Source organism: Xylona heveae, assembly GCF_001619985.1.
Source record: "Xylona heveae TC161 unplaced genomic scaffold L228scaffold_13, whole genome shotgun sequence".
NCBI lineage: Eukaryota > Fungi > Ascomycota > Xylonomycetes > Xylonales > Xylonaceae > Xylona > Xylona heveae.
In genome coordinates, this window is record NW_017264205.1 from 399,050 (window position 1) to 425,758 (window position 26,709).

At 50.2% G+C, this 26,709-nt stretch overlaps 5 protein-coding genes across 5 annotated transcripts; 1 reads left to right on the forward strand and 4 right to left on the reverse strand.

The window, feature by feature from the left end:
• Window positions 1-940: 940 nt before the first annotated feature.
• Window positions 941-3,868, reverse strand: L228DRAFT_43607 (hypothetical protein). The gene has a single exon (XM_018336593.1). It carries the CDS (start codon window positions 3,570-3,572, stop codon window positions 1,107-1,109), a length of 2,466 nt encoding a protein of 821 aa, XP_018185003.1. The 5' UTR covers window positions 3,573-3,868; the 3' UTR covers window positions 941-1,106.
• A 314-nt stretch (window positions 3,869-4,182) lies between these two features.
• On the reverse strand, window positions 4,183-4,987 carry L228DRAFT_251041 (hypothetical protein). Its single transcript, XM_018333466.1, has one exon. It carries the CDS (start codon window positions 4,541-4,543, stop codon window positions 4,271-4,273), a length of 273 nt encoding a protein of 90 aa, XP_018185004.1. The 5' UTR covers window positions 4,544-4,987; the 3' UTR covers window positions 4,183-4,270.
• Window positions 4,988-6,380: 1,393 nt separating this feature from the next.
• On the reverse strand, window positions 6,381-9,197 carry L228DRAFT_271252 (hypothetical protein; the record flags this gene model as incomplete). The annotated part of the gene is made up of 1 exon (XM_018335512.1): window positions 6,381-9,197. One exon carries the CDS (start codon window positions 9,195-9,197, stop codon window positions 6,381-6,383), a length of 2,817 nt encoding a protein of 938 aa, XP_018185005.1.
• A 1,431-nt stretch (window positions 9,198-10,628) lies between these two features.
• Window positions 10,629-17,076, forward strand: L228DRAFT_263773 (hypothetical protein; the record flags this gene model as incomplete). The annotated part of the gene is made up of 3 exons (XM_018334524.1): window positions 10,629-15,421; window positions 15,477-15,568; window positions 15,629-17,076. The coding sequence occupies 3 exons, from the start codon at window positions 10,629-10,631 to the stop codon at window positions 17,074-17,076; spliced, it is 6,333 nt and encodes a 2,110-aa protein (XP_018185006.1).
• Window positions 17,077-18,448: 1,372 nt separating this feature from the next.
• L228DRAFT_271254 (WSC-domain-containing protein) lies at window positions 18,449-25,621 on the reverse strand (the record flags this gene model as incomplete). Its single annotated transcript, XM_018335513.1, has 9 exons — window positions 18,449-21,050; window positions 21,106-21,459; window positions 21,516-21,881; window positions 21,940-22,290; window positions 22,359-24,288; window positions 24,364-24,460; window positions 24,520-24,597; window positions 24,676-25,350; window positions 25,418-25,621. 9 exons carry the CDS (start codon window positions 25,619-25,621, stop codon window positions 18,449-18,451), a joined length of 6,657 nt encoding a protein of 2,218 aa, XP_018185007.1.
• Between the last annotated feature and the right edge of the window lie 1,088 nt (window positions 25,622-26,709).

Consider the following 26,709-nt stretch of genomic DNA (forward strand, 5'->3'; position numbering starts at 1 on the left):
CTTCATCCATTGGAAAAAGCTCGTCCTCTCGGTCACCACCATAGCCTTCATCCTCAAAATACTCCAGGTGGCTTCTCCCATGGCCATCCATGTCACCGTGCTTTGTCCTCAAGCCACCTCCAGAGTGGCGTCGCCGAGGCTTGGGCGAGTCTGGCACGTGCAAATTCGTTAGGCCATGATTTTCTGATCGAGGCAGACTCCTAGATATGGTCGAGCTCGCACGGTCCGCTTCCTGTCCATTTCCATAGTGACACCCTGCTAGGGCCTTCCTTTCCGCCTCACCCTTCAAGACACCTTTTCGAATCGACTCATCGTCCCGGGTCGGTCGTGGATGGCTACTAGCCGAGGTGGTGGGGGCCAAGGTGGGATTACGGTCCGCATCCGCACCCGTGTCTCTCAGTTTGGCAAGTAGATAATGACTGCGAGAGTGCCGGTGGTGATGGGTAGGTGTAAGCGGTGGACCAAAGACTTCGCGAAGAACCTGCTCCTGCAGTTTTCGGTTCACCGTGGTCGCGCCCCAGCTTGAGTGCTGTTTGATCGAAGGTCTCCGAGCTGCTGCTGCTGCTGCATCATCACCTAAGGGGCTTTTGGTTCTCTCAGAGTTTGCCGGACTGAGCGTCCGAAATCTGCGAGTTTGTGAGGTGCTATCACCATTTAGCGATGAAGATAGCCGGGGCGTGTCGGAACGAGGTGGATGCGCAAAGAGGTTTTCGGGAATGATGTGCCGATTGTTTGCAAAGATAACCTGCGGGATTGACACCGGTTGTTGCGACATGCTCACAATGCGAGGCTGATCCTGATTGCCGTCCAGGTCCCGAGACGAGGGCGACCCAAAAGAGGGTCGATCCGCAGGGGACTTGCCAGTCAGCGAGTCACTCTGCGCAGCTGGTTGCGAATCCGCTTCCGTCAACGCCCCTTGGTCGCCTTCCTCAAGCCTTTTAGCCCTTTTCTTCTTCGGCGCTTTACGGTAAGTGACATTGAGCACCCCAATATATCTATTCGCAAGAGTTTAAATGAAGACGTTAGCATAGAGAAACCCAAGTCAGATCTCACTGGGATTCGAAACTCAGAAGCTTCCGCCAGAGAGACCAAGGAAACGGAGCACCTCAGGAATAAATCGAGGAATACCACACATACCTCGGTAAGAATTGGAGTAACTCAGGATGTTTACGTTCGACAGTCTCGTAAAACTCGTTCTCACGATTACTGAGCTGCTTGCAGACAGCCTTTTTCGAGAAGCGAAAGACTGTCGTATGACCTCCAACCTGATGATTATAGGGTTTGAGCTCGACAGCGCTTAATGGTGTCGGTTGAGCAGAGAGAACCTTGCGAGGGCTGGACCGTGTCACGGACGAACGCCCAGTAGGTGTTGCCGTAGGGGTTGTCTCGGCGTGGTCGGTCAAGCTGGATTCATCTTCGGTAACAGAGCGCTGCATGTCATCCCAAGATTCATACTCGGTCTCAGATGCGGATGACGGCGCAAAGTCCGCCGTCGGGACGGGTTTTGGAGCTGTGACCTCGGCCGGCGGCGTCCGTGGCATTTGCAAATCGCCATGAAAAAATCGACTTTCATCTTGAGATTGAAAGGCAATGTCAATCTCATTAGATGGAGGTGCCTCCCGTTCCGGTACCCACTGCTTGCGCTCGGGTTCTTCGCGTTCGGCTTTGACAAACTGATCCTTGGCTTCATCCAGCCCGTGTTCATCCGTGGCTTCATGGTAATCTCGGAGAGCCGGCGCTTGATGTGGAATGTACAAAGCTGATGAGATTTGTTCCTTATCCGACTCTTCCTCTTCGTCCTCTTCATCTTCGGCCACATGTTCCTTATCGTCGCGGCCGGTGGGAGAGGGATGCACAGGTCGAACGGGTACGGCGGAGGCTGCGGCTTCGTCATGGGGCTCAATGGTCTTTGTCCCGGTCGGGCTGGTAGTTGACGAGGGTGCAGAACGCTCGGAAATAGTAGTCGGAATGCTACGTGAAAACGACGTACCTCGGGCAGCGCCGGGCGTCAGGTTATGGCGGTTGCGAATCTCTTCGAGCAGCCGTAGCGGAAAGGAGCGCACCATTGTATCGGCGGCAACGGTCACAGTATCGCCATCTTCCGTGGCGGTGGGGCTGACCCCTTCCTCTGGGGTCACGGTTTTGACATCCAAAGGCGGTGTGGGCGAGAGCGGGCTCTTCAATAGAGGCGGAGCAGCGTCCGTCCTGTGTTGTTGGCTGATCAATCGATCGAGGTGTGATCGCTGAGCATCTGCAGAGGGTTGCGGGACTGGCTGATTAGCTTCGAGCTGAGGGGAAGAGAGAGGGGCTTCCGCCGGGAGGGCGACGGCGATTGCATTCGTACTCTTTGGGCTTCCTGCTGCACCTGCGAGGTTCGAGGTCACGTCCCCTTTCATTTCCACGCCTGCCTCTTTCGGTTTGCGGTCCTTGGCCGTCTCTTCGCGCTTCTTGTGCTCCTTGGAAGCAGTGTTCTCCTTGAAGAGTCCCAAGTAATGACTCGACTTTCGACTTCGAGAATTGACGTTGGCCTCAACGTTCGCCAATGTAGCTTCAATCTTCTTCTCGACGGGTCCCGGGCCTCTGCTCCGACTCGGACTACGACCGGCAGTGGACGGCGGCGCTCTAACCTTGTCCGCACTGGGCTCGAGACGGTGCTGCAATGGCAATGAGGGATCACGAGAAGATGGTTTGTAATTGATGGTTCCATCATGAGTTACATGGTCCGACAAGCGCAGCAGGCTGCTGCTCTTGCGGGAGGTCGAAAAGGAATCGGAAACGTTGCGGTCAGCCGGCTGGCCTTCGCGCCCAAAGGGATCGGGTTGGGAGTTGAGAAATTTGCGAGGTGACGAAGCCAACGACGACTCTGGCCAACGAGTCGGAGTCAGGGGGGTGGAAGTGGGCGACAAGCTGGGCGGCGCTCTGTCGTTGCGAAAGTTTTCTCCAAAACGATAGCTGTCGAGCGGGCTAGGGGAGGAGCGGGCCATGTGGAAAAGAGAGGAGCTGGACCGCTGCTGCTGCTGCTGCTGATGCCGCGGTAGCTGCGGTTGTTGCTTCTGCTGTTGTTGCTGCAGACGAGAAGAGGATGATGCCAGATCTGACCAAGGATAATGATGCTTGGTCGCGTCAACGTCGGCAGCATGCTGGCCAGGGTCATGGACGGGGACCAGGTTGGGGGAGCTCGTGGCGCTGTTGGACGGTACATAGTGGGTCGCAAAAATGCTATCCCTCTCCGACAATTGGGGCGAGTCTTCCTCAAATTGGGGGCGTGCAGTCAGGGCGGTGGGCAAGGTGCGGGCCCTGGCTGGGAGTTGCGCCTTGACCGGCGTTGTGGTTGCCGTTGGACGGCGGGCCGCCGAAGGCGAGGTATCAGCAGCAGCGGTGGTTACAGCAGCAGCATCAGCATGGCCTGCGTCGTCATGATGCTGCGTTTGCTGTTGCCGCTGCTGCTGCAGCTGCAGTTGCTGATGCGGCAACGGGTAAGGAAGCGAAGGGGCGTTGGTCGAATCGACGGCGGACCTCACCAACGGCGGCGGAGCTGCGGGATTTTCGAACGTGGAAGGGGGACTTGACATGAGTCGAGCATCGATTCGTGGGATCGTAGAATCGTAAAAATCGGCGGGTGGGAGTGCGGGGAGGACGAAGGGCGTGGCTGAAAGAAGGGCTGAGAGTGGTGGAGGATTTATCGGAGAGGGATGGTAGAATTGTCGTTACTCTAATGGTTCGGGGCGAAAGACGATGGAAGGGTTTCGGGTAACAATTGGGTTTAGATAGCAAACAGCGGGTCGTTTGCGGGTAACTGGGGTTCTGGCCGTAGTATGTGTGAGATTAAAGGAACAGGCAGATTCTCTGCCACCGAGGTACCTTATTTTTCCCGTTCGGTTTTGGAACCTCTATAGCGACCATTAGTTGAGAAGGGAAGAAAGAGAGCAAGAGAAACATGAGGAAAGAGCGATAGAGAGGATCCACAACACAGAAATTTTGCTGCAGTTGCTGCAGTAGCTGCAGTAGCACCGTACAGCGGAGTGCAAGTAACGAATACCAAATCATAGCAAATTGTTCAGTTCACACCCTGGAAAATTCCGTGGGTAGCCGATAAGGTTTTGCCCACCCAGCGAAATCGAACAGTAACGTCAAAAACCAATAACTCCTAGTGGCCGTAGACATCTCCATCTCTCTCTGCACAGTATCTGCATTGCAAAATTTACGATATCTTTGTAATGGTGTACAAGCCACGCCGACTTACCTCTCTGCTTTTCTCTCACACGCACCTTCAATTTTTTATATTGGTTATATCCCAGTTCTGCAGCCACAACCGCTTTGATCGTAGTCGGAAATTCAAGAAGATGATGTGAGGGTGTCTGTCGGCACTGGCAAGCGTATTGATGTGTGTTTCAATGGTCTGCACCACTGCCACGTTGTTGCTAAGCACAAGTGGAGCCCAGCAGAATGTAATAGGAACAGTGTAGTAGGGAGATAATAGAAGAAGAAGAAGAAGGAAAAGCATAGAAGAGCGGGGCCAGAGCACGGAATATGATGAGGACATGAGGATACTTATGAGAGTACAGCAGATATCAATTCAGTGGCAAGGTAGTACGAGCAACAATGTGAAGACAAGACAGTCACCCTGACAGGATCAATGTGTCGGTACTATATAGGTAGTACATGGGAAACAGTGACTGCAATAAAGAGCAATGCCCAGCAATTAATTGTCACACGTGTCAAAGCAGATAATCCCAGGGAAAGAATCAGAATCGTCTTTGGTTCATCACTCTTCTGTTGGTTGATAGAAGGGTATCTCCCGACAGCAATCATAACAAAGCACAGGCGGAGCTCAAGCAGTATGTAAGACTACTTTATGAAGACTCTCAGGGCCGGAAGTGTCGGCACAGTTTGGGTGGCAAAGTGGCAACCCGGTAGGTTACTTCAGGTAACCACTACTTTTGCTTCGGGGATTTCTCTTACATTTAGCGGGCGAAATTTACAGGTGGAATGGTGCTCTACAACCCATGAGCACCTCAAGAGTATAGATAAAATTTCACTTTGCTAGGGCAAGCTGTCAGTAGTCAGCCGTTGGTTAGATACTACAACCTTGATAATTAATTGGCTTTGGCTTCATGGAATAATTGTGCTGTCATGAACTGGAGCAATGGAGGTGACGAAATGACCCGACATTAGTGCCTGTACAGTAGCTGCTCACCTGAGAGTACATCCATTCACACCAATAAACAGCCTGTGATAAAAGTACAGGTACACGTGTGGCTGCCAGTGGCTCCAGGCCCGCAATGAAACCCACTGGGAACGCCTTCCCTCCACATTAATGTGCTCCTTCCCCAGCTTTTCCTTGTACCATGAGCGAATCGGGTCCCAAGCCATAGGGAAGCGTGACACCCAAACACAAACTCTTGTCATACTCTACACGACACAAACCATGGTGAAATGTACCGAGTTAGTTACGACCACAGAAGAATAGAGCACTGTAATCATTACCTGGTAACCATTCATCATCCTTTTTCAAAAAAAAAAAAATGCCACGTTGGCAAGAAGATTCAGTGCAGCAAACAGCTCACCAATTGAGAGCCAATCGTTTGCCAACGTGCTCGGGTGCCGGCCTCCTGCAAACATCATACAAGCATCAATGAGCTTGCCTTGACTGCACGCACAAAGACGCCATGGCAACTGCGTTCAAGGTTGCATCTTTCTGCAAGATGAGCAGCCTAGCAGCCACTCCGGCGTAAACCTTGTCCTGGAATAGAGCCCGCCCGCCCGTTGCAAAATCATATCAAAACCTTCCACATGTCCCTGCAACGCGCCCTTAGTGGCCGTCACGGCAAGGGGATCATCATCTTAGGCGGACCACCCTCCATAAAGCTGATCGACGTATATCCAATTTCGGCTCGTTGCATGATGACAAAACTGTCTCGATGTCTGTTTAATTCCCCTCCTTGCTCTGAGTCCACCACGGATAATACTGCGAGCTAAGCCTCGGCCCTAGATACATTCAAATCGTCCACATGCGAAGGCATCTTAAAATTAAAGAATTGCGGTCAACGTGATCTAACAATAGACGCGCATGAAAGCTCTAAGTCGTACTAGTTGCACACTAATGCTGGTTTAAATAATATGAGAATCTGAAATACGCTGAGATCGCTAGAACGCATGTTATGCATATCTGAAGTATGCAAACATAAAAGCTATGCAGATGCAAATGCCGGAAATGCCATATGCCGACTGAAACCGAAACATAGACGCGAACAATGGAAGTCACCGAGTATGTCTGAACTGAAATCTAATGCCATGCAGATATCTGGTTCAATAAAAAACACAAAAGAAAGTAGTCTTGAAAATCTTGTCCAAAGTCTCAATATCTCCGTCAGTCATGCCTATATTGAACTCTTTTGTCTCTGACGCTTGTCGACACTTGTGCGTTGCGGACTGTTCAATCTCACAGATTTCCCCCTGCTTGAACGCCTGCCTATATTATTTGACTTTGGATATTTAGCTGCTTCGGCATCCATATTCTGAAGCGGGTCGCGAAGGGAGTTCAATGCTTTTTCGGGTGACGATGTTGCAGAAGGAGCATTGATTGCCGTCCACTGCTTCACTTCAACCTGACTGCCTTCAGCGCCAGACTCGAGAGCTGAGGCCGATAGTATAGCCTTGGATAAAAAAGGCGCAGGTTTTTTCTCCTTCACATTTTTGCTCGTTTCCTTCAGGGCTGAGTCGACATTCCAGCTCTCGAGGAAACTTCCTACCTCATCAATAGCCGGGCTCAGATCCTCTAACAGATGACCTTGGCCCTCTTGTTCATAAGAAGACGTTTCCTTGAGATTTCCTTCTGGTGTGATCGAGAAGAAAGGCATCGGAGAATATTGCTTCTTCTTCTCATTTGATTCCTGCGTCAAAATGGCCACGCGACTGGTTTGTTGCACTGGGGTTGTGATGTGTCGAAACCTAGGTCGTGGACTAGCCCCAAGGGCGGATATCGCAGTGTTAGCATCTTTAATGTCCCCCGCCTCCCCTTCCTCTCCATGCTGCGAAGGCTCCGGACTAGTATCCATGTCCAAATTGAGCCCAAGCTTCTTCAGCCATTCTTGATTTTCGGGCGGACCTGACGACTGATCGCCGGCGTTGCTAGGAGCCACATGAAGAACAGGCGAGGCCGCAAATTTTTGTCGTTCTCTTTTAGCAGAATAAGTTTGCTGCCGTTTCTTGACTGTACTGAAGAAGAACGGCGAGGCAGTGTCGACTAGTTCCTGGGTATTCAATGGAGGCGATTCAGCTGCCAGGGTGTGTCTGTCACTGGGTCCCGGTTTGACAGGCGATGCATCGGAAGTAGTGAAGCCCTGATCTGGATCGTCGCAGATTGCTTGATTTTCTAGAGGTGATTGTCTGTGGGCTATATTTCCATGTGCACGGATTGACTTCCGCGGCGAGAGTGCAGAGAGATTATGATGGAGAGGAGAGTCAATTTCGGCCTTGAATTCGTTATGTGCCATGAGGATTGCTGCTTGGGTGGAGAATGCCTGCGTGTTTTCGCTCTCCGTATAATTATATGCCTTGGAGTCTTGGCGATCTGGAAGCATAGAACTCGTGCGAAGAGGAGCGAAAACGCTGTCTGTGGTGCCAGTCGTTTTCGATGGTTTGCTGGACACATTGCTGAATCCCAGTTCTTGAGCGGAACTTGGTTTCTGAGGCTTCGGGGAAGGGTTCTCCTTTGAATCTGCAGAAGGATACTTCAGCACATTGCTATCAGGTTGGGTATCTCCTGTATCGTCAATGTATTCGGTCATGTCTAGCGACTCCGCTTGTACATAGTATCCATTGTCACCACTAGGCGGCGTTTTATTCTCCTTTCCTCGGAAAAGCTTATTCAACAGGCTTCCGCCTTCATCAACCTTCTGGTGTGCCTTGGCGTCTACCATCCATGGAGTTGTTGCAAGATCACGTGGAGAAGAAAATTGCATGACATGGCGCCTTGAGAGCTCTGGTCGCTTGAAAGCTCCTTTGAAAGACTCTTCAGGAGAGCTCTTAGAGTTTGAGGTATCAACCTTCTGCTCCTTCGAGTTGTGAGTGCCTGCGAAAAATGATACAGAAAGGGCCCCTCTCCCTGAAGCAATGGATGATGAGTTTGGTTTCCTTTTCGAAGTAGATAACGGCGTGGTGTGCCTTTGCAATATGGGCTGCGAGAGCGAAATTGCTTCTTCAGCTTCCGGAATTGTTGAGCTCTGAGTCCGAGTGAACGAATGAGAATGTCTGCGTGGTTCCGTCGCGGACCTACACCAGCTAGGTTGTGAATGGGATGCATAAAGCATCGAAGAAATAGGCAACTTATTATCCCGAATTCGTTGGCCTGCCTTTTTGTCATTGGTCCGATCGTGGCGTTCGTCTCCCGATATCGAGTCTGGTTGTTTCTGCTTCTGGGACGAGAAATTGCTTGTATGAACCTGCTTCTCATCTCTGCGCTTCTGTCCAAGGGGTGTCGGTGTTTGCGTCACCCGCTCGCAATCACGACCATTCAATGCTTGTTTCAAATGAGCAGCCCCTAATGCTTTTAACAATTTTCTCTCCTCATCCGATAGGCTTGTCAAATCAACGGCAGATTCTCGTGTTTTTCCCCGTCCGTCGTTCTGGAGTTTCATCGCCCGTTGGATACGCGCCTCTCTACGTATTCGTTTTCGTCTTTGTCTATCAAGCTTTTCCTGTTCCTGGTAGAGGAGGGTCTCTTCATAGCGAGTGAGACTCGATTGAAAGCCTGATGACCCGTTCGACGCCGACGCCGCCGATGCACTAGACACAACCCGTCCGTTTTGGCTGGGCTCAGAGGCATTCGTTCTGTGGGGATATATCTCCACTTTTTTGTGCCGCACTTGAGCCTCTACAGCAGCTTTCTCATGCTGGTGCTGCTCCCGTTCCTTGACCTTGGGATCCCGGTCTTCCACATTATCAAAGAGCCCTGCTGACGCTCTCCACGGATTCACCCATTGTTGATCAAATGGGCCCTTGAGGCTGGCTGAAAGTATGAAGAGCGGTTGTCCAGAAAGGTATTTGTACGCCAAATCTTCGATTTTCTGACGTTTTCTTGGTTGCGAATATTCGTCTTCTTCGTCTTGGCTATCGATGGAAGAATGGGACTCATGGCAGTCCGTCAAGGGTTCAAACGAAACTTGGCGAAGCGGCGGCGGCAATCGAAGTGCCATAATTTTGATTCGCACGGTTTCCGGCTCGAGTTCATGAGGATGTATCTGAAGATTAATTATCGAAACATATGTAAAGGATCAGCCCGAAGGCATAATGTCCTCTCCCCAGCCCGGAAATGATACTGTGAATGGATTTGGCGGAGGATGCGGGTCTCTGACTCTCGGCAACCTCCATCATGCAGCTCTGGCGTCTTTGACTCCGTGATTGGTGTATGCACACGCGGACGCGCTCACGCGCGCTATCACGTGAATCAATTAAAGCGGTTGTCTGGGGCAACCGCTGTGACCTTCCCAATATCACGGTTGCTTTTGAAAAAGACATCAATTCTATCATAATAATTAATCGCATGGAATTTTGAGTTAACTATGCCTTATTGACTGAGTAGTAGCTTGAAAAATAAATTTCGAATACTTCATTTTTTTGGGAGGGGGGGGGGGATTTTCTGGTTGGTTGGCATTATTTCAGGCTTCATTCAAAATCATTTGAAACTATGGAAAATTCACTCAATTTCTTCCAACACGAAAGCTTCTATATGAGCATCGACCATAACAGAATGAACCTTTCTTCTTGTATGTCTGTCAATAGGATAGTAACAATAGAATCTAGCACATTTTCAAAATGATTTTATAAATCGAGTGACTTTCTCAGGTCTACCCTTATAGATCAAAACTAAAGTCGCCGGATAACAATGACCAACATGCACTCTGAATTGATTCTACATAGTCTTTCGCTCTAAGAATCCCTCTGAGCTTGAAGCAATAAACTCGAACACAGGACATAGAGGATTCATAAAGTAATATTTAGGAAGATGGAAGTTGATGATCTACTAAAGTGTATCTAGTTGAGCGGAGCACAACGAGGAAAGTATCATGTGAGACCAGCCATGATTGTATAATAATATTTGCAGCATCATGTTTGACGAATATTCAACTCCAAATATTGTTGTGCCAGCTGTCTGTCGTGCTTGATCGAAGTGCTCCTCCGTCCGTTGTGCCTTCCTCATATGGATTGCCGGCAGCTGGTTATAGCTGAGTCAGCAGCCGAGCATGGCGGTGAGGTTGATCCCTCCACAGTCCATAACAAACAACCAGTCACACTTGCCCCCCCAGGCTTCGTTCCGTCGTCACTCGACTACAGCCGGCGCTTGCTCCATGTTTACCAGTTGATCCCAGCGCGTCGATCTTATCGCCATATTTACTTTCTGCCATATTCACACCGCCCATTTTCTCGAATACAATCGCCAATCTGATCGTCGCGTCCGCCCTTACATCGTCGCAGAGCAACAACAGATTGTCGTAGCCTTCCATGTCGTTCCACTTTTACGCGATTTGATTGTTGGGTTTCGGGCTCTGAATCAGCGACAGGTTGATTTCAAGTCAATGAGACGCGCAGGAGAGGAAAAGTGAAGGAAATATTGACGCTACGCGACAATGGATCCTTGGTTGGACTCGCTCTCAGAGGATTGGATATCACAGCCTCGGTCATCGCCTCAGGCTTCATTGAATGCGCCGCCTGCCGTGGACACTAGTCAGATTACCAATTCTCGCAGCCGTATACCGCGGTTAAAGGCTCTGCATGAGCGAACCAAGAGCAGGGAGAGCGTCTCTTCGAAGGCTGCTCCCGTGACGCCCTCCAAGTTGCCGCGAAATACGCCGTCCGCTGACAGACCTAAAGTTCTGTCACGTACAAACACGGCATCAACAGCGGACACGGTGCAGCATAATACGATTCAACATAAATCCATAGGCACGTCGCCGGGAAAGGAGTGGGGGTCCGAAGATACCCCTGAATGGAAGCGCAAGTTGATTGACGGAAATTTTCGATATGGCGAGCAGCGGGATCTGTTCAGCTCTGCGGGGCTAGAAAACATATTTCAACGACCTAACCCGCCGTCAGTACGCCAGCCAAAGTGGCGTCTTCCACAGGCCGACATCATCATTGAAGATCTTCCATCCTCTCCGCCGATTTGGCATTCTTCTGCGGCACCAAGAAATCCGACACCGCGACGGACGACGACCCCAAGAACGAATGAGAAGAAACAACGCAAATATCTTAGCACTAGCAATAGAGGAAGTCCCGCAACAAGGTCATCATTGGGTAGTATCAAGAGCCCACGAGTACGGAAAGATGAAGCAACCGGGTCGAAGAGCGAGCAGGGGAAAGAAACTCCAATTCATGCTGCAGACGCACCGCGGAAAGAGTCCTCAGAGCATCCGGTTCGTGAGGCTCGGGTTGTGACCAACCCTTTTGAAGAGGAGAGCTTCTCGACAAGTACTACTCGACGGCCTTTACCGGTGAATTCTAGCCCCCTTTTGAGCGTGCCCAAGCCGATGGAGAGCTCGAGAAGGACTGCAAGCGGACTGGAAGAGGAGCGAAACGAAAGGATCAGCCCAATCCTCGTCTCACGCCGTGACCTGACAGATGGAGGTGTGGATTATGCTGCGCTGGACGCGTCTGAAATACAGATGTTGCGGGAATTAGGAGAACTTGACTTGAGCGACAAGGAAGGCAACCCATCCTTTGATAATACACGATCTGAGCAGTTGGAGTATTCCAGGCCGGAATTCGGCTCTAGTCAGCAGTCGGATCGCTGGATGAATCAGTCCCTTCCCGCGGATCTTTCGACAGGCACAGAGCAGCCACTGCGAGGAAGAATGGGCTTTGCCAACATCAGAACGAGAGCTAACCCCAACGATGATTCCACCCGCCGTCGTAGCCCTAGTCGATCTTCCTTACCTTCAATCATCTTAGATGACGCTTCGGATCAGGAAGGTGAAGGGGAAAGCGGGATGCTTTCTTCGCCTGATCGAGGGCTCCACACAAGTCTCACGGACAACAACTCGCTACAGCCTCCAGCCCCGACACCTCCAGCATTTCTCAAAACCCCTAGTGGAAGTCCAGACCGAAACGGAGACGGAGCGACATATGTTCATCCAGCCGTTAGTCCTTTAAAGCTTTTTGGGAACTATGATACCTTTACCAATGATCGGCTGCTTCGAAGAATGAGTCAGATAGAGGACAGCGTGTTTCAAGATGACGAGGAAGATGGTGGGAAGGGAGACATTGTCTCTGCGGCAAAGAGAAATCTTGATCCTTTCTCCGTGGATGCGTCCGAGAACGCAATCGAAGACTCTGACGATTCTTCTCCGGAGAATGAGGCCGAGAATAGACCAACTTCTCGACCTCACATGCGCAATCACTTCTCAGAAAATGGTTTCGGTAAAGGCGGTCTTGATCAATATCGCTTTGAGCAGGCAGTATCGCCGCCGTGGGTCAGAGCTGATCAGCAAGAAGATGAGAGCGAGACCAGGCGCCCGCTTTCCGAGCTAAATTCCGCATCTCACACACAATTCAACTTTCACCTCGAACCCCCTCAGGATTCTTCAACCGGTGAAAGCGTTATTGTCCAAGTGTCAAGAGTAGCCCATCGGAAACCCTCTCAGCACCGCCAGGAATCTATATCTAATAGGGTGGATCGAGCTTCTAGAGGATCGCCTCAACGTCCGTACCAGGCTGGCGGCGGAAAAGAAAACCTCCGTCAGGCTGACGGAAAGCGGGCACCAGCCACTCCATATAAAAATCGAACACCGAAAAGACGCCGCACCCTCCAAGAATCGGACATTATTCAAATGGGAACGAGCCCAGAGGACGTCCAGAACGCACAACGTGCGCATCAGCAAATGCAATTTGCTATGGATGACACCACGAATGCTTCCCCCAGCCATAATGACTACAGCGAAGGTATGCTCGAAATTATATCGCCAGACCAATTTCCACGCCCGAGGACCCCTACTCCTCATCAACATCCATACAATGGAGCAGAGTCGGTGCTTGATCAGGATACCATTGCTGAGATTCGAGAATCCCTCGGGTCGCTTCTTATCAATGATCATTCACCAACATCACATGCTGCGGATAACATTTCAATGGCAAAAAGAGACGCTGTCAAGGAAGAGTTGACTGCTCTGAAGACAAACCTGGACAGGAAAATGATGAAAGATAACAGGAGGAGCTCTGTAACAACACAGGACTTCCTAGACGAGGCTATGAAAATCATGAGCTTCATTCGAGCGGGAGGACGTCCGGGAAGTCAACCTTTTGATCTTCAAGAATCAGACATCAGATCTAGTGTCATTGATGAAGGGAGCATAATCACAGAAGATATTCGCCCAATGAGCGGGACCTCCTTCTCCGAAGTGCAACATCACGCGAATAACAGAGGACCCGTTTTGAGGGTGCCGCGGCCGCCAGACGCACGAATTTTGACTCCCGTAAGGGAGTTTGACGAGAGCTACGAGCCTGACCTAACCGAAGATCCTTTTGTGGAAATTTCATCAAATTTAGCCAGTCGCCGGAGTAGTAGCTCGGCTCATCGTGAAAAGCTGTCTGAACGTGCAAGAAGTGCTTCATCTAACGGAGATATGCAGGATAGTGATGGCCAACGCAAGAGAAAACACTCTGCGTCGTCGACTGTTGAGTCGAGCTTTGGACTTGCAATGTCCAAGATGAATTCCCACAGCTCTTTGGTATCATCAAATCCTACGAATACGACAGCGTCATCTAAACGGTCGGAAGCTCGACGTGTCATTGCACCGAACCAAGTGTCACACTTAATCTTTGGCCAGATTGCTGGAATGAGATTCGATCCTCTTAAAAAGGCTTGGGTCAAAGGCAGACAAGATAGTGCTGAGAGCAAGCGACCTGAAAGCGAGAGCTTCGTGTCCGAGGGCAGTGAAGAAGACCCATTGCGAGGCATACCTGACTTGACTGTCGATGAGACAGAGGAGCTGCGTCGAATCAAACAAGCACGTATTAACGAAAACCGCAGCCAGAATGATGCAGCAGATTCCGTCCTCGGGAACAGCGGCGTGAAACAAAGAATTGGCCTGGGCCAAATAGAACTGAAGGCTCCAGCCAAGTCTCGATCATCGTCAAAGCAAGAGCCAGAGGTTCCGGAAAAGCTGCCCGAATCAAGCTCCGGTCGATCCACCTTTATACATCTTACATCCGACGGACCCACGACATCTACTCGCGCCACATCTTGGGGACAGGAGATGATAAAAACTGCCAGTTCGAACGAAAAAGAGCCCAAAAATGAAATTTTGGCAACCCCAGAAAAAACAGATTCACAATGGGAGCCCACGCTTTCCATGAATCAAGGTGGTGACGACTTTGCACTGCAAGAGGACGACCCTATACCTCAGCGAGAGGAGACTCTTGACTTTTCATCGCCGATAGTGTCACACAGCCCGGAGCACAAGCCCAAGAAGCCTGTCTTCTGGCCACAGAATGACCTGAGTGGGATCAGCATCGATGACTCTGACTTGGAACAGTCTCCCCAGTTTGTAAAGGCTGAAAGCGCTCAAGCAGCTCCGCCAAGGCGCGCATCGTTTGGGTTTAAGCCCAAATCGTCCGTGTACCGAGGGCCAGCTCGTCGTACATCATTTGCTGGACCTTCTTTTGGAACACGGTCTATTTCCCGTATCGACGAGCAGCGTGAAATTTCCTTCTGTTGCACACCACGCCAGGCACGTAATGTTAGCTTCAACTTGACGCTAACAACCCCTATACCTATTCGCAGCAGTCCTGGTGATAAGTCTTTGGTTCCGCCTCCCACAGCTGGAAACCGCTCACATGTGAGCTTTCACCTGGCCCCACTACCGGATTTTACCATCAATCAAGCCGACGAGTCGCTCCAGTTAGACGTGAGCTACGTTGCCCGAAGATGCGGCTCGCTCTCTGTCAAGGAAGTAGAGGGCAATTTTACCACTGCAGTGAAGGAGTTGGTGAAGAATTTGGTTGAGGTGGAGCCTTATGAACCGTACTGGGACTATATTCGCGACCTTGATCTTAACGGCAAGGGACTGGTCACTTTGCATTCGCTCGAGAACTTTTGCAACCGCATCGAAGTGCTGGATGTGTCGAACAATGAGCTTGGTCAGATAAGCGGTGCTCCCGGGACTTTGCGAACGCTGATTGCGCAGCAAAACTATTTGTCAGGATTGAGTGCTTGGGGCCATCTCCACAACCTGCAGTATCTGGACGTTTCTGGCAATAACATTGATAGTCTGGAAGGATTCTGCGGTTTAATTCATCTCAGAGAGCTTAGAGCGGACGACAACAAGGTTACAAGATTAGACGGGGTATTTGAGATGAACGGTTTGATCAAATTGAGCGTCAAGGGCAATCAAATAAAAAAGGTGGACTTTGGGGAAGCAAACATGTATGCAATTTTTGGTCAGTCGCATGTGATCTCTTCGCTGATAATGATGCTACAGGAGAGAACTTTCTCATCTCGACATTGCAGGCAACGAGCTGACGGAGGTTCTCAATCTTCATAAGCTCTCTTCCCTGGTCCATCTCAACCTTGGTGAGACATCCCATTCATCTTACAGCCCGAGATGGCATCACTGATAGGAACTTACGACAGATGACAATAACCTCACCACATTCTGTCCAGACAAGGCCAAACCCATGCGTCATCTCCGCTCGCTGCGCTGTTCCGGAAACTTCCTTACGTCCATTAATGTCTCAGCCTTGCGTAACCTACGCGAGCTTTTCCTGGACGAGAATTGTCTTCGTCACGTTGATGGCATCGATGCATTGCGCAACCTCGACATATTCTCTCTTCAAGACCAATACACAAGGTCCAATCTCCGTAACCCTTCAAGCAATCAGGGTAGCTCCACTTCGTCAGATTCGACAACTATCTCGCAAATTCTCCGCCTTGATCAGTCCCACTGTGAAGCACGAAAGCTTTATCTCTCCGGCAACCCTGATCCACTTACATCTTTATTTTCTCTTCTGAAACCCGACCACAACTCCTCTGTCCCTCCGCTCTACCCATCTCTTCACCCGAGGAACACATTTGCCTTTTTCAACATCCAACATCTCGACCTCTCATCCTCCTCGCTCACCACACTCCCCGAAAGTTTCGGTCCAACATTTGCCAATACCCGCGTACTCAACCTCAATTTCAACGCGATCAAAGACATTGGTCCCTTGCTCGGTCTCAAACGCATAACAAAACTTCTTCTCGCAGGCAATCGAATCAACCGACTCCGCAACACCATCTCCGTCTTGTCCAGATTCCGGAATACCCTGCAGAAATTAGATCTCAGGAATAATCCAATTACTATGGGGTTTTACCCGCCCAGCGCAGTCGCGGAACTTGCGTCGCAGGACCAACTTGCTGTCCGCAGGCGTAGGAATTATTCTGTCAAATCTACCAAGTCTGACGACACTTCTGGAAAAGTTGCGCGACAGCAGCGGCTAAGCAAGAAACGCAATGGCCCTGGACACACTCGTCTAGCTACCACTCGATCATCAGCCTCGGGTAGCAAGAAAGCCAGGGGGATCTTTGATGGGAAATTATTCGGAAAGCCTCTTCACGGGTATCTTTCCGACGATGCCGACAATGGCCAGTCTTCGTCCCGACGGAACAGCTTCGGCAGTATATCCTCTGATGATACTGACAACGACGATGACGACAAGGATGATGATGACTCGGAGGATACAGCAGAGCACCATGCCGAGAAAGAAGCAAGGCTGTATTACGACCGTCTGGACAAAGATACGCGCTTACGCAGAGACGTGTACGAAATGATGCTCGCCGATGCGTTTAGTCTCTCGTCTATCCCTGCGAACAAGAGGAAGAAGAAGAAGACCACAGGAGGATTGTCAGACACGTCGACTACTCAGCCGAGAGGTCCACTGCGCTGGGTAGACGGTCTCAAGTTCAGCACGACACAGGTCCTCTCTCGCGCGGGAACGAGCATGAAAAAGGAACATGAGAGACTTGTGGAGCTGGGTGTATTGCCCCGCCGCCGACGGTCATCCTCTCAGCCGATGCCGCGTACTTCTTCCTCTTCTTCATGATCCTTGATCCCTCATGATCCTTATTATCTTTGATGATCCATCATCCATCCTGATCCGTCATCCATCATCCATCAAAACCTTTCTTCGTCCCAAGTCCTCATTTTCTCCCTGGGGCCGTGTTGGGAGGTGGGGCGGGGGAGGATGGGGGTTGGTTCTCCACTCCCTTGTCTCTTTTCCTCTTTCTCTCTTTCCCCTTTTCCTGTTTGTCTGCATACAGCAATTTTTAGATTTACATTATCGTATCCTCTTTACGCGTATAATCATGGCGCTTTTTCCTTTCCTTTCCTTTTTTTTTTTTTTTTTTTGTTTTCCCCCTTTTTCCCCAACCTTCCCCCGCCCCCTTTTTTTTCCTATCACTTTTTTTTTTTTAACTTTTTTGGAAAGACCGGAGCTACAGGCGTATAAAGCGTCTCTTTTCATCTCGTCCCATGCACGGGGAAACATGGAGATTAGAATTCTCGATTGGCGTTTTTTTCTTTTTTTCTTTTTTCTTCGCAACGCATTTTAGAAGGGATAGCGGATAGGGTCTTTCTTTTTCACTTTGTCTTTTACCTTTTGGGAAGGGTGTAGCGCGCCACGTCAACTTTTTTGGATAAAAAAAGAACACATTATCACAACGACATGGCCTGATACAATACAAAATGACATTCACACAGATTCTGGGGTCCGTATGTGTGGAAAAATGCCGCTGCAAAGTGCCGCTACAAGTCACGGTGTAGGAAGAGAATGTCCATATGTGATGTAATAAAACTGGGTACTGTATCTAAGATAAGTAAGGTAGGTAGGTATGATGCCTACGGAGTAAATTACGGTGAAGAGGGGATGATATATTGAAGCGAAGTCAAGTCAAGTAAATAGATGTTGATGACGACGACAATGATGATGATGAAAAATGTAAATATGAATAAAATATAAAATATAAGTAAGAGACGAGAGAGAAAAATGAAAATGAAAATGATTACAGTGATTAAAATATGATGATGAGAAAAGATGATCAAAGATGATCAAAGAGAGCGAAGAGAGCGAAGAAATACAAAAATCTACCCATGCCGTCTCGGCTTCCTACCGTCCGTTCCAACCCCGTCTAATTAATAACACCGCCAGCCAAATTGCCGTACAATTAATCCCGCCCTACCGTGACCTGACCGGACCTGACCTGACCTGATCTTGATATGAACTGCCGCGCCTTTCCCTGACCCACGCCAAACTAATATTAAATATGAGATGGAAAAAGTTCGATGAGATGAGCCGAGAGCTTTGCAGTTCAGCCATGAAGAATGGTTGGAATGAAGAGCATTAAAATGGAAGATAACAAAGTAAAATCAACAATTAAAAAGCAGCGAAAAGGAGACTACGCGTAATACGCACAGCATCACGACTCTCCCATGATCCTCTCTCTCACGGCGCGGTTTCTGCTCTCATATCTTCTGAATCTCAACTTGCTGGAGCTGCTGGGCAGGGTGGTATTTGCCTTGACCGTAGCATAATTATCGTCGTTAATGCTCTTTGGTGTGCCATCGTCCGAGAGTGACGTAGGGTCATTGTAATAGACTCCGAGAACAGTCGGCCCGCCACAAAACTCTCTGTAATTCCCGGTGCACAACATATCGCATTGTGCATCGTCGACTTGAGATGCTGAAGTGGCAATTGATCCCGCGCAGTAGCATTCTTGGGAATCTTCTAGACCCGCGTAATCGGAGCCTTGGGACTGGCAGTATTCGACGCAAGACTCAACTGTCATGCCGGTCGTGTTGGTGTAGTGGTGGTCCGTGAGAGATTTATCCGTAAAGCACCCCTTGTAGACGTAGCTTCCTGCGGCCTTAACAGTAGTCGGAGGGATGTACGACGTTAAATTGTACACGCTGAGACGGTCTTTGCCGCCGCACAGTTCGGACGAGTTGCCCGAACAAGCTTGAGAGCAACCCGTCTGGCCGAGCGCAGAGTACGATTGCAGATTATTACCACAATAGCAGTCGGTGCCATTTTCAGTAGCGGCCAGACCGTAATTGTACTTGTTGCTAGAGCAAAAGTCCTGACACGCCTCGTTTGTCATGCCAGTGGCGTTGGAAAACGTGGCGCCAACCAGTGCGCGAGGACTGGTCTCATTAGCGCAGCCAAGGTATACCCATGCGCCGATGGTCTGCCCAGGAGTAGGTGCAAACGTTGGAGCGGAGGACGAAGAGGAGATGGAGGAACTAGAAGACGTGGAAGACGCAGAAGAAGTGGTGAGCGTTGAGAACGTAGAAGAGGATGGAGTGCTGCTGGAGCTTGGCGAGCTTGACGAAGATGAAACGAGAGCAGAGCTGCTGCTGCTGCTGCTTCCAGCTGTAGAGCTTGACACAGACTCCGTAGTTGAATTGGCTGAGCTCGACTGGCTGCTCGAGGAACTGATCGATGAGCTAGATGAGCTAGATGATGTACTTGATGATCCGGCAGAAGACGAGCTAACGCTTGAGCTTGATCGCAAGCCCGACGATGTCGTGGTCTGGGAAAACGAAGATGTAACAGACGAATTTGTAGAGAAACTTGATGTAGGCAAAATCGTCGAGAATGATGACACCGTGCCTGAGCTAGAGGACAAAGCTGCTGAGGAGTTTGCTGGACTCGAAATGGAAGCAGTTGACACAGCGGGCGTTGCAAGCAACGCAGAAGCTTTCGGTTTGGCGGAGCCGGTCACAGTTGAGCTGGTGCTACTAGAATGAGTTGAAGAACTCGACAAAATGCGAGTTGACGATGAGCTAGACAGGCTCGAACCCGCGGAAGAGGTGTGCGTCGAGCTTGCAGCATTTGAAGTATGATTTCCGGAGGCAGTCGAAGACAAAAGCGTTGCGGAACCGCTCGACGAGGAGGAGCCAGAAGATGCCCGGATGGATGAAGACGCGGAAGAACTTGACAAACTGTGCGAGCTGGAAGACCCGCCTCCAGAAGTCGTCGATGACGCAGACGAGCTAGTGATTGTAACAGAGCTATGTAATGTTGAGTTACTACTTCCAGAGGCAAAACTACTTCCCGTACTAGAAGCACTGCTCGAAGAACTGTGACTACTCAAGGTGGGCAAAGATGTGATACTGCTCGAGCCTGAGCTGGATGACAACGGGCGAGACGATGTAGATCCACTGGAACTTGACTGTGCGCTCGAAATTGTACTATTTGTGCCGGATTGTGGCGTGGAGGACGAAGGATGAGCAGTAACTGACGCCGAAGATACTCCGGAGTTAGATACTGCAGACGAGCTTGAAGATGTAATAGTGGATAGAGACGAGGAAGTGATTGGAAAGGTCGAATTCGGTGTCCCTGAGGAGGTCTTGATGCTTGAAAAAAGGACGGTAGAACTGACGGTACTTGACGGCGTAAAACTGGAGCCAGTGCTTGCGCCAGAGATTGCTTGAGACGTGACAGTTCCACTAAAGGATGAAACACTGCCGGTGGCATTACTAGTGCTGCTGCCGCTTGCAAAGTTGGAGCTCAGTGCTGCTGGTTTGGCCTGATACAGGCTTAGCCGGTTGCCAGCACCACATATTTCAGTGCTGTTGCCACTGCAAGTCATGCTGCAGTCACTGGAAGCCGCTTTCAATGCGCCCGTATTGAGACTATTTCCACACCAACATTCGCGGCCGTATTCTATACCGACGTATTCATATGCTGCACATGATCCAAGGCACTGCTCCACAGTCATGGTGTCCGTAGCTGCAATCAGATTTGGCAAAGCTCGACCTCCATTTGGTTCAGCATAGCAGCCGCTGTATGCAAAAAGAGCGTTGCCTGGCACAATAATCGGCCCCGTCGGTCCTGAAGTAGGCGAAGTGGTTCCCGTAGCCGTAGTCGAACTGCCTGATGAAGCGGTTGCGTTTATCCTATACATATTCAGTCGATTCGGACCACCACAGTATTCTGTAGAGTTTCCTGCACATGTCATTGTACATCCGTTATCAGTCGCAGGGATGGAACCAGTGGATAGCTGGTTACCGCAGTAGCTTTTCGGGAACTGTTAGTGGACTTGATCTCTCACAGCAACTGACAGAAACTTACCATTCATCGCTATACTCAACACCGAAATAGCTAAATCCTGCGCAAGAGCTGGCACAGGACTCCACTGTATTAGTGTTTCCAGCACTCGCTTCTCCAGTCAGTGCTCTACTGTTTGTTCCTTCAGTATAGCAACCAAGAGAAACAAAGCCAGCAGCAACAGGGACAGTCACCGGGCCAGTAGGGGTAGGACCAGAAGTTGTGCCAGAAGAGGTCGACGTTGCAGTGCCATTCACTCTATACATATTGAGGCGATTCGGTCCACCACAATACTCTGTTGAATTCCCTGCACATGTCATAGTGCAGCCATTATCCGTTGCAGGCAGGGATCCAGTAGATAATTGGTTGCCGCAGTAGCTTTGAAGACATTAGATAGATTCGGAATTGTAAGGGAAAATAATGCATTAGCTTACCACTCATCACTGTACTCCACACCAAAATAAGTGAACCCTGAGCAAGATGTCGCACAAGACTCAACTGTGTTGGCGTTTCCGGCACTTGCCTTGCCAGTCAGTGCTCTGCTGTTGGTTCCTTCGGTGTAGCAGCCGAGAGACATAAAGTTAGCAGCACGAGAGACAGTGACAGGCCCAGTCGCGGTAGGACCAGATGGCGCGCCAGACGAGGTGGAAGTAGCAGTGCCATTTGTTTGGTACATATTAAGCCGATTTGGCCCGCCGCAATATTCAGTGTTGTTACCAGCGCAAGTCATCGAGCAGCCACTCGTCGCTGCATCACCTGCAACCGGTGCTGAGCCAGCATTAAGCGTGTTCCCGCAGTAACTGTTGACAAAGCATGAGCAAAATTGAATATGGGAGACCAGGAGTTGCAAATGCTTACCATTCCCCACCATATTCAACACCAAAGTACACGTATCCCGCGCAAGCGGTTTCACACGCCTCGATCGTCATGCCACCGGCTGGAGCTGCTGGCGCATTGCCAGTCAAAGCTCGACCATTAGTGCCCTCACTGTAGCATCCAATCGAGATGTAATTTGCAACCGAAGGTACAACGATAGGTCCCGAAGGTCCCACGTTGGAGCCGGGCGTATATTTGGTTGAGTCGTAGTAGATGCTAATGTAACCTCCAACGCCTCCACACGCTTCACTGGCATCACCAGCGCAGGCAAAAGTGCACAGAGCTTCACTTTCATCATGGAACAATGAAGATGGGGGAGGATTATTGCCACACCTGGGTCAATTTAGAACAAAATCCGTGTCACAAAAATGTCTACACCGGAAGGGGGTTTGATCACTTACCAGCATTCATCTTGATATTCGGTTCCGGCGAAAATGTACCCTTGCGACAGACAAGTCGTTTGACAAAGGTCGTTTGTATTATCTTGGCTTTCATATGGCTCTTGGGGTAACAAACGACCATTTGTGCCGTCCTGGTAGCATCCAAGGTAGAGATATCGAGCGGAACCATTGGCAAGGGTAGGTCCAATTATCCTATCATGCACCACGCCCTGGATCTGCACAACATGGACGCCAAAGTTCGGATCATCAGTATTCAGAGTCCAAGTGTTTGTGACTGTGAAGTCAGGCACATTTGGCGGCTCAATGTTGGGAGCGAACATGACAGTTCCGGTAGCGCACTCATTTACAGGTATGGTCTGGGTCTCATGGAGATCAATGCCTGCCGCCGTCGCCCGGATCACTCCCAGCGGAGGCTTTGACTTGGAAATTGTGAGAACTGAGCCACCCTCGTTGCAAATTTGTATCACACGAGTGGCATTGCCTCCTGGGGCAACACTACCAAAGTCCATAAGCACATTGGTTGGTGGTAACCATCCACCTTCGCCATTGCTGATTGTCATTACCGCGATGGGCGCAGTTGAAGCCGATGCTTCAAACACGGTATAGGAAGAACCACCGTTGGTCCATACATTGAGCCAACTCTGATAGAGCCCTGTCCCATTCAGTGGCTCGAAAGTGACTTGGACGACTATGGACTGCTGAGGCTGAATGACAGTGCCGACATCAGGTAGGTTTAATGATGTGAAACCATAACCAAGATCCCAGACCCCATCATCACCTTGAGTAGCATTCGTATAATCGACATCATCATCATCCAAGTCCTCCGTCGTATAACCGTAACCGAAAATGGTCAATGGGGAGAGACCAACATTGGCTATGGAGAATGGCATCGTAATCGTATCGCCGGTGTCACTGCTGTCATTCAAAACCAGTCCTCCAAAAGCAATGTTAACGGGAGTTAGGGATAAGTAAGCCGCTTCGCTCACTTCCTCGCCTGTCAAACTGATGGGAAAGACTGACGCGTAGCCAAGCACCGCGTTTTCAGTCAGCAGAGTGAGCGCGGTGCTCTTCACACCGGGGGAGACATTTGGAAAGCTCGCATTTGGCGCATTAGAAACAGAGGTGTGGGTAAGATCCCACGTAACGGGAAATGTGAACACCGTTCCCGCCTTGACTGCACCCTGAGGCAAAGTTGCATTATTTACAGTCCAAGAAGGGTCTCCGGTCGTGGCGCCAATGACTTCGGTAATGTCAATAATGGCTGTGCAGGTGACTGTCGCCGTCTTGGAGGATCCGAGCGCTACATCTCCAAATGAAACAGGCGAGGTGCAATTGAGGGGAAGGTTGACTGGAGATCCAAGACAGTATAAGACACCGTTTGCGTCTGTCACATAGAGCCGCGTGTCTCCAAACGCAGGCCTTTGAAACTTGTTAAGGCCGTTCACCTGAGGCAAGTTGATGGTTTTCAAATAGCCATCCGACCCCGGAACTGCGTACCATGCGCGGAGTCCTGCATCTGGGTCGCACATCCACAAAATGGCCGTGCCCGCCTTGCCTTGGAATGTTGTGATCGTAGGAATGCCGACTCCTACTCGGCCAGCAGACGACTCCCGCGTTTGCGCTACTGAGGAAAAGACTGGTTTTCCAGTAGAGTCGAACCCCAGCTTGTAGACATACGTAGGATATCCCACCGGAGTGGTATAGATATATCCACCCTCAAGTGGATACGAACCAGAGCCGCCAAAAACCGGTTTTTCGTTGTCAATAACTTGAAGCACATTGTCCGTCTGACCGGGTCCTAGCTTATAGCCACCGAGATTGTCGGCATTGACAATGTAGATTTTACCGTTTTTACCAGCAGTTACGCCAATGCGAGATACACCAGTTCCCTGGAAAACAGTGGAATCCAAGAGACAGATGCCACCAGAGCCTTGAAAGTATTAGCAAGCAGTTGATCTATGATCGACGCCCTAGAGATGGAAATATAAACTCAAAACAAACTCACCAAAATCCTGGTCATCGCCATCCATTCCAATGTAATTGTAGGGCTGGAAATAGTCCGTTAAAGAGACTTTTCCACCGTCCCCAACTCCAATGTTAACCTGCAAAAAGCCATAAGCATTTGGTTGCAAGTCCCGGGGCGAGACTATGTATAACCTACCACTGCTTCACCGAGCGTACGGCACCCGCTGCTTCCAGACGCAGGAGTTCCAGAGTTCTCATGCCCCTGACCATTCCCCTGGAGATTCAACAGACATATTAGCCGACTTGCACTTTGTACTTAGCTGATCTAGGTAATGTTGGGAGAGAGCGTTACTGTGACAAAGAACATTCGCGCCCCATCAGTTGCCATGGCCATGCCACTCATCCAGATTCCGCCTTGACCGCCACCGCCGTTGTCTTGCCAATTCGTGTCGTGTCCGGAAAGAGGTCCAGCTTCGGTGGCGAAATTGGTTATGATTTTCTTTTGCGTAATATCGACGCCAATCACTGTCCCGGTGTAGTTGAAGAGATCGCAGTGGCCACCAAATGCTCCATATACATAGCTGCCAATCTGAGTCAAGGCTGGGCGTTGCAGAATGACGCCCCCAATGAAATATTTCAAGGGGTCGTTATCAGCTACAGACCCATCGACGAGGATGGGATAGCCTTCAACATCTTCCAAAGTATTAACGTTAACGGCGTAAAAGTAGTAAACGCCATTGAATACGCCAGTATTTCCAGAAGCTCTGAAGTTTGGAATGTAAGTCTTAACGAAGAAGTACGCTGTATCCGTGTTGGGGTCAATGACTGGGGTTCCGGTGATACCAATGTAGTTAGGAATATCGGTACAGCCAATTTCTGCTTGCAGAAATGGTGTCTGTACCTGCCGCACATTCAGAATATCACCCGTCTTTGCGTTGAGGGTTCTGATATAATTTTGAGACGATGCCAGAAAAACTATTTGTACCCCGGTCGAAGGTGGTGTATAGACCAATGGTTTTGCGTAGAACTAAAATGGCCAAAGGCCAATGGTTACCTTGCGTATTCGCTCAATTGGGGTCTTCAGGGTCACATACCTGTTCTTGGTAGTTGAAAGCAATCTTCCATAGCTGCCCAAACTCAGAACTGTCCACCACAGCCGGATCCATGTTGTGATTGGGTAGATACCCTGATTGCGCGGGGTCCGCATCAGAAATGCTGTCAGTAGAGGCCAATCCCGCCGCAAATGGAGCTACAGCGAGGAGCCAAGCGGCCGCGAACCGTTGAATTGAGAGACGCATAACGAACGAATTGGCCCACCAGCTTGGGCGCTGGAAGTATTGCGTCTTCACTCAGGATGATAGCGCGGGCAGCAACGAAAGAAGATTCACACTTCACAACAACAAAGCCCGCTGATCTTTGAATCCACTTCTCGAGCTGAAGGGGCAGACGACGCCTCATATAAAGGCATATTGGTGCGGCTTATACATGACCTCCTCGTGAAGACCGTCTATAGCTCTGCTTAGGCTCATGCAAGTGCGCCAACTCGTAGGATCGCCTCGAGGCTCTTTGCAGCCTTTCTCACAGATCCCGAAAGGGTAGGACCCCTGATGGTCAGAACTTGCTTGTCCTAAGCATTTATCGGGCTGGGGTGCATCTAGAGAAACAACATTGGACCACACGAACTTGACTTATTTGGACCGATAATCCCGGTAGGCTTCAGCCTCGACGCAGCCAGATCTAGCCACCAGATGGTGATGAAGGTTGCGAATCCAAGGAGCCGGCAGAGCCGTCTGCTCGGGGTCGAGGGTCTAGCTGTACGTTCAAGACGAATCGAACCATTCATGGGGCTGCGTCTAATTTTGTCCATGCTAAAGACGGCCGACAAGGGACCGACATGAGCTTTCCTCCCCATGGCTCTTCATGCGGCCTGAATGGCGGCCTGAATGGCGGCGGACGCTCGCACATGGATGATGAGGTCCGACGAGCATACGCTTAGCGAATTACATGATGTTCAACAAGTGCACGAGGAGACCCTTTTGCTAGTGGGGGTGAGGGGTGCTAAGATTTGACTTCACACGTTGTGGTAAAGGCCGGCACGACATGCAGGGATACGAACCCAAGACATCTCAGTGGCACAACGCACAGCTTTCGCTCTGCCCTGATAGTTCTGGGGAAGCGGGCACCCTTGGTTTGGCTTCTTCTGCCCCTGTACAAATGCAGGCGAATGTTGCGGCACTGTACCTGCTCCTTGGCCCAAAATATACAGTGAGGCTTGGATGTTGTCGTCCAACGTCACTCCCCACTCAAATCAATGGGTTGCCGTATTTTGCCCCGGAAAGTTACCGGAGCGGTCAGCATGCTATGATCTGCCAGACGAATCATTTTC

Excerpts from the sequence above, each read along its gene's own strand:
- L228DRAFT_43607 (XM_018336593.1), bottom strand. The coding sequence starts at position 3,572 with ATGTCAAGTCCCCCTTCCACGTTCGAAAATCCCGCAGCTCCGCCGCCG.
- L228DRAFT_251041 (XM_018333466.1), bottom strand. The coding sequence starts at position 4,543 with ATGTCCTCATCATATTCCGTGCTCTGGCCCCGCTCTTCTATGCTTTTC.